The 14,816-nt window shown below is 41.2% G+C and overlaps 1 protein-coding gene across 1 annotated transcript in view; it reads right to left on the reverse strand.

Annotated features, from left to right (window-relative positions):
• The window catches only part of RANBP3 (RAN binding protein 3), a 37,908-nt gene that overhangs the window by 20,672 nt on the left and 2,420 nt on the right, over positions 1-14,816 (reverse strand). Inside the window, exons 2-4 of the mRNA XM_029086226.1 lie at positions 7,897-8,094; positions 936-972; positions 762-845 (exon numbers count right to left, since the gene is read on the reverse strand). Of these exons, the coding sequence (XP_028942059.1) occupies positions 762-845; positions 936-972; positions 7,897-8,094 (319 nt within the window). The remainder of the gene's footprint in view (positions 1-761; positions 846-935; positions 973-7,896; positions 8,095-14,816) is intronic.

Consider the following 14,816-nt stretch of genomic DNA (forward strand, 5'->3'; position numbering starts at 1 on the left):
TCTCTTTTACTGATTTTCTCATTCCCTTAATTTCAACTAAAATGATGACAAAGGAGCAGAATCTCCCAATCTGCTCCAAACATTGACAGATCTGAACTAAAGTAATTCTCAATCAAAGCTAAAAACTTCCTATTGTCTGTGGGCATAAATTTTAGAGACCATTCCTGTAGGTGAACACAAATATCAAACATGACCATTCCCATGTATGCGAATGGCAAGAATTTACCCCTGGCCCTCCCAGTGATTTTGCTGCCTTGGCTGTACACACAAACAGGCAGTGCTCGCTCTCTCTTGCATTTGCCAGGTGAGAATGTTGCTGAAATGCACTGAATCCTCTCTACCTTAAGAGGAATGGGAGAAAGGGAAAGGACTAAAACAACCTAAGCACAACTGGAGACTTGGAAGATTTGCCTGGCAGCAGAGTAACTAAGAAAAAGAAAAAGGTAGTATTTATATAAATTTAAGAATTGACCTGATCACAACAAATAAAAAAAAATATTTCTGGTAAATTCTTCAATTTAAGATTAAAAGCTGAAACTACAACTATATATATAAACTTATGAATAGAAAATATTTTTAAAAACACATCTGTCAATTCCTTTGGGCTTCACTGAATTTGCTAACACCAGAGAAAGTCAGAGGATACAGTTGCTGTGGTCTTAAGCCAAAGCACAGCAGACAGTAGTAAGACTGCTGACATGACTGGAAAGAAGATATTCTAAGAAGGAAACCCACCTCTTGTAGAATGTAACAACACTTACCTGACTGAGGAGGGAACTGAGTTAAAGATGAAGTTCTCTCACGCTTTACAGGTGGACAGTAGTTTCCATCCTCTCGATCAGATTCTGTAGGAAAAAAAAAAGCAATTAGAAAAAAAGCACAAAATCCTGGACAGACATACTCATGTTTTTTAATCTTACAATCAAATCTCTTACCATCTCCATCTTCTGGACTTGATCCATCTGCTGATCTCTGAAATCAGATGACAGTGATAAAATAAAAATCACATAATGAACATTTCAGTCTCTTTGGATGCATCTAAATGCTTTAATCATCAGTTTGGACATTTTTTCTTTCCTGTCAGTGATGTACACTCAAGGTAAAGCATGTTTTTATGACTTACATGTAGACAAATTGAGTCTCACTCAGACACTATTAAATAAAATAAATTCAAAATACTCCATTTACAAATAAGATACCTGAAAATTCATACCCAAGCACTAGCATCCTTAGAGACTACATAACAATTATGCCAGTTGTATTTTCTATATACTGAAAAAGATTATTTTCAAGTTTGGTTTGATTTTAGAAAAATCATAGGACTTCCAGGCTTAACATGAACATTATTTGGGAGTTCATTCCAAAACACTTTTCCTAATTAATGTAACTGACATCATTTCCTTCAACAGGAGGACACTGTTGGAGGAACAGCTTTCAAAGCGTGCTCTATAACCAGTACTGTGATTTTTATTTTTTTTATTTTTTAACGAATTAGCAACAGATAGTGACCCAGCATCTTCCACAGGAACTGGAACAAAACAGGAGGCTACCAACTATCACAATATTCAAGAAGTCTTTGAACAAAGGTTTCACATCTTTTCTGAGGATTTCTAGGTCTCTCTCCTCCTACTTGCTCTGCCAGTTCCTCAGCTGATATAACATCCCTTATTCCTGCAAAACACAATCCCACGATGAATTCCTTTCGCTATGGAAGGTGACCAGGGCAGCATTAGCACCTTCAGTTCATTACAAAACCTCTTGACATACTGAACCTAGTCCAACACTGTCCTTTCCTCCTGCTCCTGCCCCAGGACACACAGACAGACATCTCCCTGCCCTTCACAGAGCTTGGCTGACACGGGCAGAATCCACAGCAGCCCAAGAGCTCGTCCTTGCCCACGGCAACTAGTCACACTTTGGCACGGAGAACAGACACATAAGGATGGGGCAACACACAATGGCACTGCACGGGACTATCACCTGAAAGACAGAGCTTGGGTATAAGAACACCAGAAAGTACAAAACTTTATTTATCACTGCATGTATTTAGAATCTAGATATTACTGTACTGTCAGTATTTCACTCAGTGCTAATAAAAACTCATTTACACTGTACTTTGCCTACACAATTAAGTTTAAGGGGTTTTCTGTTTTGTTTTACATTAATAGAAAAGTAAAGCTACCTCGCTAGCATCCTAGTCAAGTACTTTTGAAACCTTTAGCACAGGGAATGAAAAGCTATTGATGGTTCTGGAACAAAACTACCCACAATCCACACATATCCATCAGCCCAATTGCAACAATACTGGATTTGATGATCCATGTTCTCCCTTCATAACTGGTCAAGTACTCCACACTACTGGAAGATGATCTTATTAGGCATCTCCCTTGCCAACATACACTAGTTTCCCAAAAGACAAGACTAAAGCAGAAAACCATGATGTTATCTATTCATTTCAGTCAACAGCTGAAGTCAGAAAAAAATCTGTATTGCACAGAAAGTGTTGTCACATATACCAGCAATTTGTTTCAATTTTTAGCAAAAATCCTAAAAGCAAAAAGGAAACCATATGGTAAAAAATTTGCATGAATGGAACTGTAGATCTCTATGTGCAAAAATCCTTAAAAATCAAGAAGTTATTTCCCTCTGAATTCCAAAAGCTTCTCAGTCTGTTACTAATATGTACTGTACTCTCAATGCTCGAGTAACACAGACAAAAAAAAGCCAAACTTGTATAGCATAAGCTTGAAATTATCTTATTATTGTTATTACATTAACTGATGGAAGCACAACTAAATATACCATCACTACATTTAGTGGGCAAGGAGCATCCATATCCAAAACCAACCCTGTAACCTACCGAGGAAAAAGCAGAGCTAAGTATCCAGTCTCTCTAAATTATTTCCATGCTTCCTAGTCCAAGAGTTTTAGGAGATTAAAGCTATGCAAGAGTCCACATGACAAGTCCTACAGCAGTTACTGACACTGGCAACCCTAAGCAAAGTGAACACTGCACAGAATTAAGAAAGGACTTCCCTTTCTCTCAAAGGCATTTTTTCTTACACAGGCATCTACATGATCCAGATCCTTTGGTACGCTGTCTCCCATCCCCACACTGCTCACAGTCAGTTATTGTAGATCCTTTGGTACGCTGCCTCCCATCCCCACCCATCCCCACACTGCTCACAGTCAGTTATTGCTTGGGGAAGCTGGGACAGAGCTCAAAAATAACTCCTACCAGAAAAATCCAACAACAGTTTTAAATCTTTCATAGACTCAGGAATTTAAAAGCCAAGGAAGAAAAAAAAGTTCTAATCCCTTAAGTCGATCCCCAAGCAGAGCCAGGCCAAAGAACCTACTTTCCATCTACCTCAGTACTGAAACTCCTGCCTGAGCATTTAAGGTGCCCAGGTTCAATTTTTTGGTCTCAAATGAATGAGAACATGCCTGAGTTACTCTACTGCAGAGTTACCAGCACTACTGGGAACTGCTTTTTCATAGAATCATAGAATGGTTTGGATTGGAAGGGACCTTAAAGCTCATCCAGTCCCAACCCCCCTGCCAGCAGCAGGGACACCTTCCACTAGACCAGGTTGCTCAAAGCCTCATCCAACCTGGCCGAGAACACTTCCAGGGAGGAGCAGCCACAGCTTCTCTGGCCAACCTGTTCCAGTGTCTCACCACCCTCACAGTGAAGAATTTCTTCCTAATATCTAATCTAAACCTCCTCTCTTTCAGCTTAAAGCCATTTCCCCTTGTTCTGTCGTTAATTGCCCTTATGAAAAGTACCTCCCTAGCTTTCTTGTAGGCCCCCTTTTTAATTTTATTATACTCAGCATCCAGTGACACACACACACCACTCTGTTTCCTTGCTTTTATTAAAAAACTGGCTGTCAATATGCACTCCTCATTACCTGGGAACCTATCAGGTCTCCTCAGCCTTGGAGAAATATAAAGTTGTTTTGGTTTTTTTTCACTGTAATAATCTTCTACCAATGACCAATTCACTCTCACAGATCTTGAAAATATTCCTAAATCCTTAATCATTAGAAGAAAGGCTTTCAAGAAAATAAAGCTCTATGCAAATGACCTAATGAAACCCGATTTCCCACAGACTCTACCCAGGTGACAGACAATGTGGAATAATCTGCAGCGAGAAGTCAAATGCTTGAGATTGTGAAATGTTTCCTCTCCTCTCTGGTCTGCCTCTAACCACTGACCGCAGAGGAATCCAGAGCCAAGATCTCCATCTCTCAGCACCTGCGGACAACCTGACAGAGTTTAAGGTAGATGGCACAGGGTGTGGGGGTGCACAGATTTACTGTGTTAGCATTAAGCTTCATTTTCTTGTGAAGCTGTACTATAAAGTTACTGCTGCAGCCAGAGTTGCTTACTAGGGTTCCTTATTCAGGAGAAGCTGAGGAGACTAGTCAAAAATAGGGGGAATATTCACATGACAAACAGTTTACTTGACAGACTGGAAAAAACATCAGATATTGATGATTATTAGTGATAATTAGTGTTTATTAATGATAATAAACAGCAGGCCAGCCTTTCCATTTCAGGTCTCTCTTTCCAGGTTACTCAATCTGTACCTTACAGCAATACCTGTTTTACACGTGTACTACACAACAGAAACGAAAGCCAGGACCATCTCCTCCTATAAGGAACTACTAAGGTGACTCAACTTCTCTCCACTCAGTTCTTTGGAATTAGAAGCTGAAGAGACATTTAAACAGTAATATCAAAATCCAACCTACAATATACTCCTCATTTAAGAGCAGAAGCCCCCTTTCACTTACTCCCTCCTCCCTCTACTTTTAGAAATCCAGCTACACTAAAGTTAGAATTATTTCCTAGAGGCTCCTACAATTCTGACACATTTCTAATTAATCAAATTATCCTTTTAAAGGCTACCAACTGCTTTTTAAAAGTGCAAATGGAAGTAATTAACCATCCCATACTGAAGGACAAACATTGCTGCTTTACATCCATTACTTCCTCACACAGTTGTTACAATAATCTGAGAATTTCAAGGAATTTTTTTGTTTTTATCAACAATAATGAGCAGAAAAAGTCAAGGGAGAATTCAGGTAAGGTCAATGTAATTAGGCAAAATCTGTAAGAGTACTCTTATAGAGTTTATCTTTGTATTCTTATAGTGTTTATCTTTGAAAAATATATTTAAGATGCAAGAAGTCTTACATAAAAGGACTTCAGAGCATGGTACAGCAAGTCTGCAATCCAGACACGCTGCACACACACAAGCATTACTGAACTGCCTGGCTGTTGCTTAAAACCTGTTCCAGAACCTCCTGAACAATGAGATCCTGCTGGCAGGGCTACAGCTGCTGTAGGTTGGCTGGGGTCAGACAGCTGGAAGCCAAGACATCATCACCAGCTCTGCAGGAGGCCACATCTCTGGCCACACCGTGTTAATGTCTTTGCAAAAATATCTGCCTGTGTGAGTACAAACAACACTGGGTAAACAAGAAATACACAGTGTCTCTTCTTCAGAACTCAGTCTTAATTCATCTGTCTTCCCAAGGTCCAGGGAAGATTACAGGAAACTTTCTGCTCCAGCAAACCAGTACGAGCACTCTGAAGATGCACTGACCTTCACATATTTCAGGGAAAGGGAAAGAGACAGTTTTACTCCGAGAAAATGGGATAATTTGAAGAATGCTTGCCAGTGCATAGGACAGTCAGGGAGATGCCTGTACTGACCACTGTACTATTCCTTAAATTTAAGTGAATGGAGTACCAGGATTCATAGATATCTGCTGTGTAGAGCCAAGAATTCCCACACACACTCCCCAACAGCATTTTTGGTTTTAAATTTCTTTCATACCTGCGTTAACTGAGGTAAGATTTTCTGCTCTTTAAGAACAAGTCTAAGATAATGACCACTTGGTTAATACAGTTCTCTTGGCCAGTTCTAGTAATACTGGCAATTGCAAATGATAGAAAAATAACACAAAAGTCTGTGACTATATTTGCCAGCTATATTTTAAAATATTAACTCTTGAAAACTTTAACTTTAAAAAAAAAATTGAAATAGAAGAACTTCTGCAGCAGGAAATCAAGCAACAGCCTGGACATCAAAAAGCACTTAACCTACAGCTGTTTGTACCTTGCCATGACAATCCATTGGCACCAGGTTTACTTTAAATGGCCCATTCTTGGAAAAAAAAACAACCAAACAAAAAAAACCCCAACAAAAAAACCCCACCAACAAACAAAAGCCTAGTGCAGGTATTGAGTGGAGCAGCCTTAACAGGCAAAGATCTATCAAAGAGTACATGCTTAGTGTGTGTGTGTGTGGTCACAATCATGGAACAGAATCATGGAATGTTGTGAGCTGGAAGGGACCCACAAGGATCACTGAGTCCAACTCCTGTCCCTGCACAGGACAATCCCAACATTCACACCATGTCCCTGAGGGCCTTGGCCAAATGCTGCTGGAATCTTGTCAGGCTTGGTGCCATGAGCACAATGAGCGGTGACACTCACCTGCACCAAGAAAACATGGTCCACCAACCACAAAGAGTAGGAACACTTAAAATTGCTCTGAAAGACTGTATGGTTGCAGTCATTTAGCCATCTTATCTTTCCAGAAATTTTGCTGCACTACTAGTAGAAAAATCTTAAGTTAACAGCACCAACAGCTTCTCTTACCTCAAGGTACCCCCTGCCCCAAGTAGCTAAATTCAAAATTCTACTTTAGCATCTTTCTTGCTGCTTTTTAGCTAAGTACATTACAGGCTGGCATGACAAGCTCCTGTTTCTATCCAGTGGAAATACAGCATTACATGCTCACTTTGTCAAGCAGCAGTATTACAGCTCAGAGAGAATAAACAATCCTTCTCTAACTGCTTGAAGCAAATCCCTCATATATACCCAATTCCTCACTCTTTTAGAGGAGCTCTTACCTTTAGGAAACACACAGTTTGCATCCTAAATTTTAAAATTAATACTTGATGTGTCTTCTATAATTACACCCATTAGGGAGTCCCAAACAAATTTCATTTGGAAATATGAACAACGACTTAAAGGAGACTAAAACTTGAGATCAAAGAACCAGGCAGAGTGAGCTGCACTACCTGAAGTTCATCAAATCATAGAATGGTTTCGGTTGGAAGGGACCTTAAAGCTCATCCAGTCCCAACCCCCCTGCCAGCAGCAGGGACACCTTCCACTAGACCAGGTTGCTCAAAGCCTCATCCAACCTGGCCAAGAACACTTCCAGGGAGGAGCAGCCACAGCTTCTCTGGCCAACCTGGGACACTATCTCACCACCCTTACACCAAAGAATTTCTTCCTCACATCTCATCTCCATCTCCCCTCTGCCACTTTCAAGCCATCACCCCTTGTTGTGTCACTCCCTGCCCTTGGCCAAAGTCCCTCCCCAGCCTTCCTGGAGCCCCTTTAGGTACTGGGAGGCTACTAGAAGGTCTCCCTGGAGCCTTCTCTTCTCCAGGCTGAACAGCCCCAACTCTCTCAGCCTCTCCTCACAGCAGAGCTGCTCCAGCCCTCGCATCATCCTCGTGGCCTCCTCTGGACTCATTCTAACAGGTCCATGTCTTTTTTGTGTTTGGGGCTCCAGAACTGGACACAGTACTCCAGATGGGGCCTTATGAGAGTGGAGTAGAGTGGGAGAATCCCCTCCCTCCACCTGCTGCCCACGCTGCTCTGGGTGCAGCCCAGGACACGGTTATTGGCCTCTGTGCTGCGAGCGCAGGTTGCTGGCTCATGCTGAGCTTTCATCCACCAGAACCCCCAATTCCTTCCCTTCAGAGCTGGCCTCAATTATTAACAGTAACAGATCTCTTCTAGTGGAAGGGACTGTTTTTCTTTAATCCCCTCAGCAGAAGTACTTGGTAGGTTCACACTTACCCCTGCCAGTTGAATAGGAGCAAGCTGGGCTTCAGAAGCGGGACTCAGGGTAGCACTGACTGAGGCAACAGCGGGAGCAGGGTGCTCAGAGTCGCGCTCACCAGCTGATTCTCTGTGACCCAGAGCATGGTGGGGGGGCTCAACCTCTCCCTGGGGGTCCTCGCCTGAATCCGACAAACCTTTTTGCTCTGCAAGGGACTGGGAGCAGAAAAGACAACGTCCCTTCAATGCAAGGCTGCAACATGAGAGAGCAGTCGTCCTAGAGAGAGGATCTGCTAATCCCTTTTTAAATTCCACCGTTTCCACAGTACGGCAGAAGGAGCTGCTTGCTGCTGAGACACCAGTTAAATAAGCACAAACCAGGTAACAGAACCTGCTGGCTGAATCAGCTTCCCCTCCCCACAAAAAGCATCAGTTGGAGCAAATGCACTTTTTTTGGAAAGTTCGCTAAAAATGCCAGTGTCCCCAGCAAAAGAGCAATTTGTCAGCCACAGGGTTGTTGGGGTTTAACTCCTCCTTCTCTCAAGGCCTAAAGGACAGCTGATTGCTTTTACCTCTGGATTCAGACATAAGAATTAAACGGACCACCACCGTAAATAACTGTCCTTCACTGCTGCTTCAGACCACACCTGGGGGAGGTGGGGCTGATAATGAAATTCTCCACGGAAATTCATCATTATAACATTCACCCAAGACACACAGTCCTTTCCTGTTCACGTGATGGTGCATTATCTGCAAAGCAACACTAATGTTCGCTTTTGTACATTAAAAAGTTTAAATATCGGTTTCAAGGAGGGAGGTGGTAGGATAACCAGTGCACGCTAAGGGGATTTGCTAACTTCTGCCACAGACTCTTTCTATTTCTTCAGATCATTTAATGCTGCAGGTCCCCACTTGTAGAACAAAAATTAAGCATGACCATATTCTGCAAATGTCTGAAGAATGAAAAAGGCTTTGAGCCTGAACAACTATACTGTGATAAAGGACTAAACGACAGTCCATGGATAATATGCAGGCCAAGGACATCCTCCCAGCTACGTTCTGTGGGTCTCCTGGTGTCTTATGGTGAAGTATCTGGAGAATCAACCATTAGGCAAAGATGTCACTCAGAAACATGTTACTGTGGCTTGCTCTCAGAAAGCATTCAGCAGAATGAAGAGAGACTAAAAGTGCTCATCATTGCCCATGTCCATGCAAAACACTAAACAGCGAACTCAAAAATAAACAGTAGCTTTTCAATCTGAAGGGCCCAAGGTTCTTCAGCTATGACTTGGCCCGTCCTCAAACAGAAGCAAATATTAAAAGACAAACACAAGCAATTTTATCAGTGGCTTCAGTTCCATGAAGTCACTCAAGTTTTAAATTTACAAGAAATTACCATCATTAATGCTCAAAATAGTCAAAATATATTTAATGAAGACAGCATTATGTCAGGTAAAGCGGGGGATGCTGGATTTCTGTATTTTCAGTGTTCTGGTTTTAATATGAAGCTGTTAATAACAGACCCAAATACTAACTTAAAACCTCACAGAAGGACAGAGAAGAGTTAAAGAAACGTTTTGTTTGCCACCAAAAATTAAATCAAGTCTAGCACTCTGCTATTCTTACCTCTTTGACTCAGAAGAGCAGCATGAAAAGGCTACCTGGAACTGGCCACCACACTCAGAACATGCACAAGTTATTCCCACATAAAGACAAGGGGTAAACACCTCAGTCCTCCACTCAGCATTTTATACCCATTACTCCTAGTCCCTTTCTTATGCTAAGCCTCGCTTTCAAAGTTAACAGCATTCCAAACATCACTCAAACTGTTTTCTTCTCCTTCCAGAGGAGACAGCCATAAAAAAAAAGAAAGAAGAATTAAGTCACAAGTTACCTGCACCACACTAACCACAAGAGCAATCTGCAAGCAGCAGCACCGAAAAGCTGATTTTTTTCTCATGGTTTGTGTCACGTGTGTCCTCTGGTCTTCTCGCTCTGCTACCCCAAATCCTCCCCACACACCTCCCAACACAAACCTCTCCCCCACAGCTCTTCAATGCTGCCAAACCTCCCCAGCCCTGCGCGGGCCGTAGGCAGTTCCTCCGCCCTGAGCAGACACAGCGGGGCCGTGCATCTGACAGCAGCTCTCCCTCTGCAAGGGAGGCAATCTGGGTCTCACCAGGTTTCTCTCTGCAGTCAGGTTTCTAGTTTTCAGGAAACACACAGAACCATTTAAACCTCTACCACCTTGTCAACAGTTACCAGAATCTACAAGCTTCAGCTTGGTGGTCAGAAGAAAGCCAGCAGCATAACCAACTTTGGCTTCCTACTTGAAAGATCTCCCACTTCTCCAGCAGTCTGGGGAAACAGACCACTACAGAAGAGATGACTGAAGCAGGACTGAAGAGACCACAGCTCCAGTCCAACTGCTGGACAGGCGATGGAGACATTACTCACATGGCCTCTGAAGACTCCCATGGGCAGGGACAGGACCCTAAAAACCACAGTGGGGAAAATCCCGAAAGCCATAAGCAGAACGGTACCAGGAAGTGGGGATGGGGGAGACTGTCCTTGTCAACAGCCAGAACGAGCCTCAGGATGAGCTGGAGGGACGGTCCCTCATCACCAGGGACCAGAGGGAACGACTGGGAATTGTAAACAGACAAGACTCTGGGGATGAAGACGACAGAAGCAAAACAATGCCTAGGAAGATGGTACGGAAGTGTTTCCACATAAAAATAGTTAACTAGTTTAAAATTCTTCAACCACAATACACAGAATTTGGAGGGCAAAGGAACAAGATAACTATGAAATCATGAGTGGCGTAGGGAATGGCAACGCAGTGACTCCCACCGAACAGGAGCTGGGAGGCATCAAATTAAACTAAGATATACCGAGGTAAAAAAAAAATCAACACAAAGCTAAGAAGACAAAAAGCCCAACCTGGTGAACCCCTTCTCAGAGCACCATGTGGATGGGAGGAGCTTACATGTTTGGGTTCAGCAAGCTACTGGAGAAGTTGAAAGAAAAAAAAAAGGTAGCCTTACCAGCAATTCACCCTGACTTCTAGTTACAGATCATAAAATGGCTAATAATGCAAGAAGAGGCAAAAACATTCAATGCACACTTGTGCTCCACACTTAAAAGTGGAAGTAACAATAAATTCTTTTGTAGGTAATGAATATCAATACAGTTTAGAACATTTCAAAGTAGGCTAAGTAAACAAGCATCAGATTTTAGTAATTCTTGTAATAAGTAGCAAGTTTTTTAAACAGAGAAATAAGCAAAGTAACCTTCCCGCATAAATCCGATTTCTATCCTAAGCAAAACTGGAATAAAAAACTGCTCCAAGACTCAGAAAGGAAACAAACCAAAAATAACAATTATTGCCAATTGCCACTTTTATGCAGAAAAAACTGATATCAAGATGAGAATTTCTTGGCCACACCAATACATAAAATTATATTTTTAAAATTCAATATATTACATGGATCAAAAGTTACTGCAAGTTTCAGAATTTTGTGACTAGTATGTGGTTTAAGTCATGGGAGACAAAACCAAAAGCCTCAAGGATCTGTCAAAGCAAAACTGCCCCAGGCAGATGTTTGTACAGCTGTTCTCAGAAAAGCACATCCAAGGGAAACTACACACTCTTAAAATGCATTTTAGTCTTCAGTCATGCTTAATATTGAAAGTATTTTTTAATCACTTCATGAATTCTGATCTAAGTTCTTGTTTAAAGCTCTTCGGAGCTGGTGAAGAACAGTTCATTCTCTTCCTTTTTGCTGTAAAGTTTTATGACTGTGATGATTTGTGTCTCTTCCTGAGCCTCCTCTGCTCTAGAGGAAACATTCCTATTAAGTACAGCTCTAGGGAGAACTTGGTAGAAATCTGTTCTTGTCTCTTAAATACTAAAGCAAAGATCAATGGAGAAATTAATTATGTTAGAAAGCCACATACACAAACTCACCTTGCTCAGCCAGATCAAACAATATCTATTTTACTAAACCACAAAAATAACATCTAGACTAAATATGTAGATGTCTACTTGGAGATTTGGCTTCCTCTGCATTGCAGGAAATAAGGAGAGACATGAAGAAATACAGAAAAGCTAAGACTAACATGATGCTAAAAGCACCAAATATAGGTAAGGAAATAATATTCCTTTCTTGTAAAGACTGGCACAAACACTCTTGGGTCAGTTCCCACCCCCCTCCCCCCCCCCAGTTCTAAGTTGTGCTATTTATGCCTCCTTTCCTCATCTTCCCCAAACTAGCACCCCTACCCAGTGGCCCAAGGTGACTACTCTCAGGGTACCTTTTCCCAGGCTTTACCTGCTCAGAGCTAAGGACAAGTCTCGTCGGTGTTCTCAGCAGCCTTTGACACTGTCAGCCTCTCTATATTCCTTACACAAATGGCCTCTCCAAATACATTTATGACCATTCTTTGAAGTGAAGCAGTGTAGCAAGATATTCACAATTATGAACTCTTCAGTGTTAGTTTTAAGTCCTTGAGCATATTATTGACTTACAGAGTTCAACTAGGTCTCCCTAACAAACCTCTTGGCAGCTGAGCTAACCATGCTGAGGGAGCTGAGGGAAGGAGGTATTGTTGCCTCTCCCTACACAAGTTACTTCCTGTCATCATCCTAAACCTACAAGTCACACCCATAGCACAAGCAACATTTTCTAACCACCCACCTCCTCAAACCAGCAAAAAACCAGGCATTTCCAAATCGCACTGCATCAAACCAGGACTCCAACCAACCCCTACTTCATGTATTACCTTAACACAACTTTCTCTTTCCTAAACTCATGATCCTGCCCCCTCCAGACTACATGGGAATGACACCTTGCTAATCACTTAAATCACTTTTAACACTCCACATCTATTTTTAAAACTGCACAGTTAAGACCATGATGACAGATCTAAACTTAAGGACATAAATCCTTGTTCACTCCAGAACTATCCCCTTTACAACCCAGATGCCAGTTACCCCTTAAACTTTTGTAATCATTTTGCAGCACTACTTCGGTAGGGGACATAACCCAAATACCACATAATTTATCTTCCTTCAGACCCATCCTTAAGAGCTCACCACTACCAATTCACCCGTAGGAAGCAGTACATTGACCAAACCCAGGTAGAAAAACAAGACCAAACAAGCTAGAAATAGTGTTCTTTTCTATACTCTACCATTACCCCCTACCCAGGCTGGTGGAGGGAAGAGAACAAGTTACAAGCTACATAACAGACAACAGCTCATTTTAAAGTGCAAAAATATTTTTTAAATCCAAGTTGAGTATCTACTTTTTGTAGTACTCATGGCTAAGGAGTCATGATGATCCTAGCATTGTCAGAATCGACGAGGAGTGGAAGACCACAGCTCACACTTGCAGAACAAAGGACACCACTTAAAAAGCATTTTTGGATAAATTATTTCTTTACAACACTAATGGTTAAATTGTTTGAGCCATGATATGTATTTTTAAAAATGTGTAAATGCAAGAAAGACTTCAGAGTATTTTGAGCTCAGAAATGCATGTTAAAAGTTAGCTTCAAAAATGACTTCAAGTAACCTACATCCAGGAACTGCCATGAAACAGTTTTATGGCAAAGTTAAAATTAGTTTCAGAGCAGAAACACAAGTCTAACAAGTGACTAAAATTAATAACAAAAAATTTTATCTATTAATTTAAATCTTTAATTCAAAAAGTGCTATGAAAAGCACAGTATAGTTCATGTGTAAGTTATCGGGACAGATAATGGAGTAACAGCAATATTCTACGCTTAACATAGCGAGGTGGCCTGGTTTTGCTGGAGTTAGGACTTTATGTTGCTTTCAAATCTTAGCAGCTATATGTTTTCCTAAGCTGATGCAATTTTCCAACTAGTGTCAGCACTGGAAGCTCCACTTGTCAGAAAAATGAATAGCAGTGTATAAATAAGGAAGATATTTGGATGCTATCATTCAGATATTTGCAAGAACTACCTCTATTTCACACATTGTAAAAATAGTTCTCAAAGAGTTAAGGAGATATGAAAATAATGGAGACTCACTCAACAAATGTGGAAACAGCCAAGTTTACATCCACCATTAATTGATATCTATAATGAAAATCAGAACAGACAAAACTAACCCTGAATTTTTAAACCACCAGAACCTCCTTACTGAAAGTCAAATTAAAAGACATCATTCTGAACACCATGCACATGGTCTCCTCTAAAAAACCACAACAAACTGCAGGTTCTGATGTTTTCCGAAACTGTATACAACCTTAGCTGGAACAGCCAGTTAAAAAATAAGTTTCCAGACCAATACACATTTTGTTCTGCAACATGCTGAATATCTTCCAACTTCTAATAGAGAAATGGATGTCCAATACCTTACAAGCACCAGTGTAAGTAGAGGTTTCTAGAAAAAGAACGTTCTTTAACTTATCAGCAGACAATGTTAGCTCCAGAATGGTCAGTTAAGACCACTAAACAATATCGATGCAGCCCAAATACTGAGAGGGCCAACAGTAGACACTGCAACAATAATTCTGCACAGGATGTCCTGTTTGATGGGGAAGAGCACTACACAAACATCAAAACAATCACCACGGACGGTCAATTGAATACACAACGCAATGCCTTCTCCTCACTCTCAGCTTACCGTCAGATTGCTGTGCTGGTGCTGAAAAGCCTCCATGAACACTTTGCTTCCAGCTCCAGAGGAAAGCCAACTTGACCAGACAGATATTTTGCTAAATCAAAATTGTAACTGACAGAGAAATTATATATTTTAGAATTGTGTTGTTTGTCAACTATTTTGAAGCTACTTTTGCATTTTCTTTAAAATATTGCCCTAGGAAAAACTCCTCTGTTAATAGATTTTCCTTGTTAACTTTAATAAGGATAGTCTTTTATGGCAGACAATGCACTTACCCAGACAT

The sequence above is a fragment of the Antrostomus carolinensis genome, unplaced genomic scaffold (genome assembly GCF_000700745.2).
Source record: "Antrostomus carolinensis isolate BGI_N321 unplaced genomic scaffold, ASM70074v2 scaffold3640, whole genome shotgun sequence".
Taxonomy (NCBI): domain Eukaryota; kingdom Metazoa; phylum Chordata; class Aves; order Caprimulgiformes; family Caprimulgidae; genus Antrostomus; species Antrostomus carolinensis.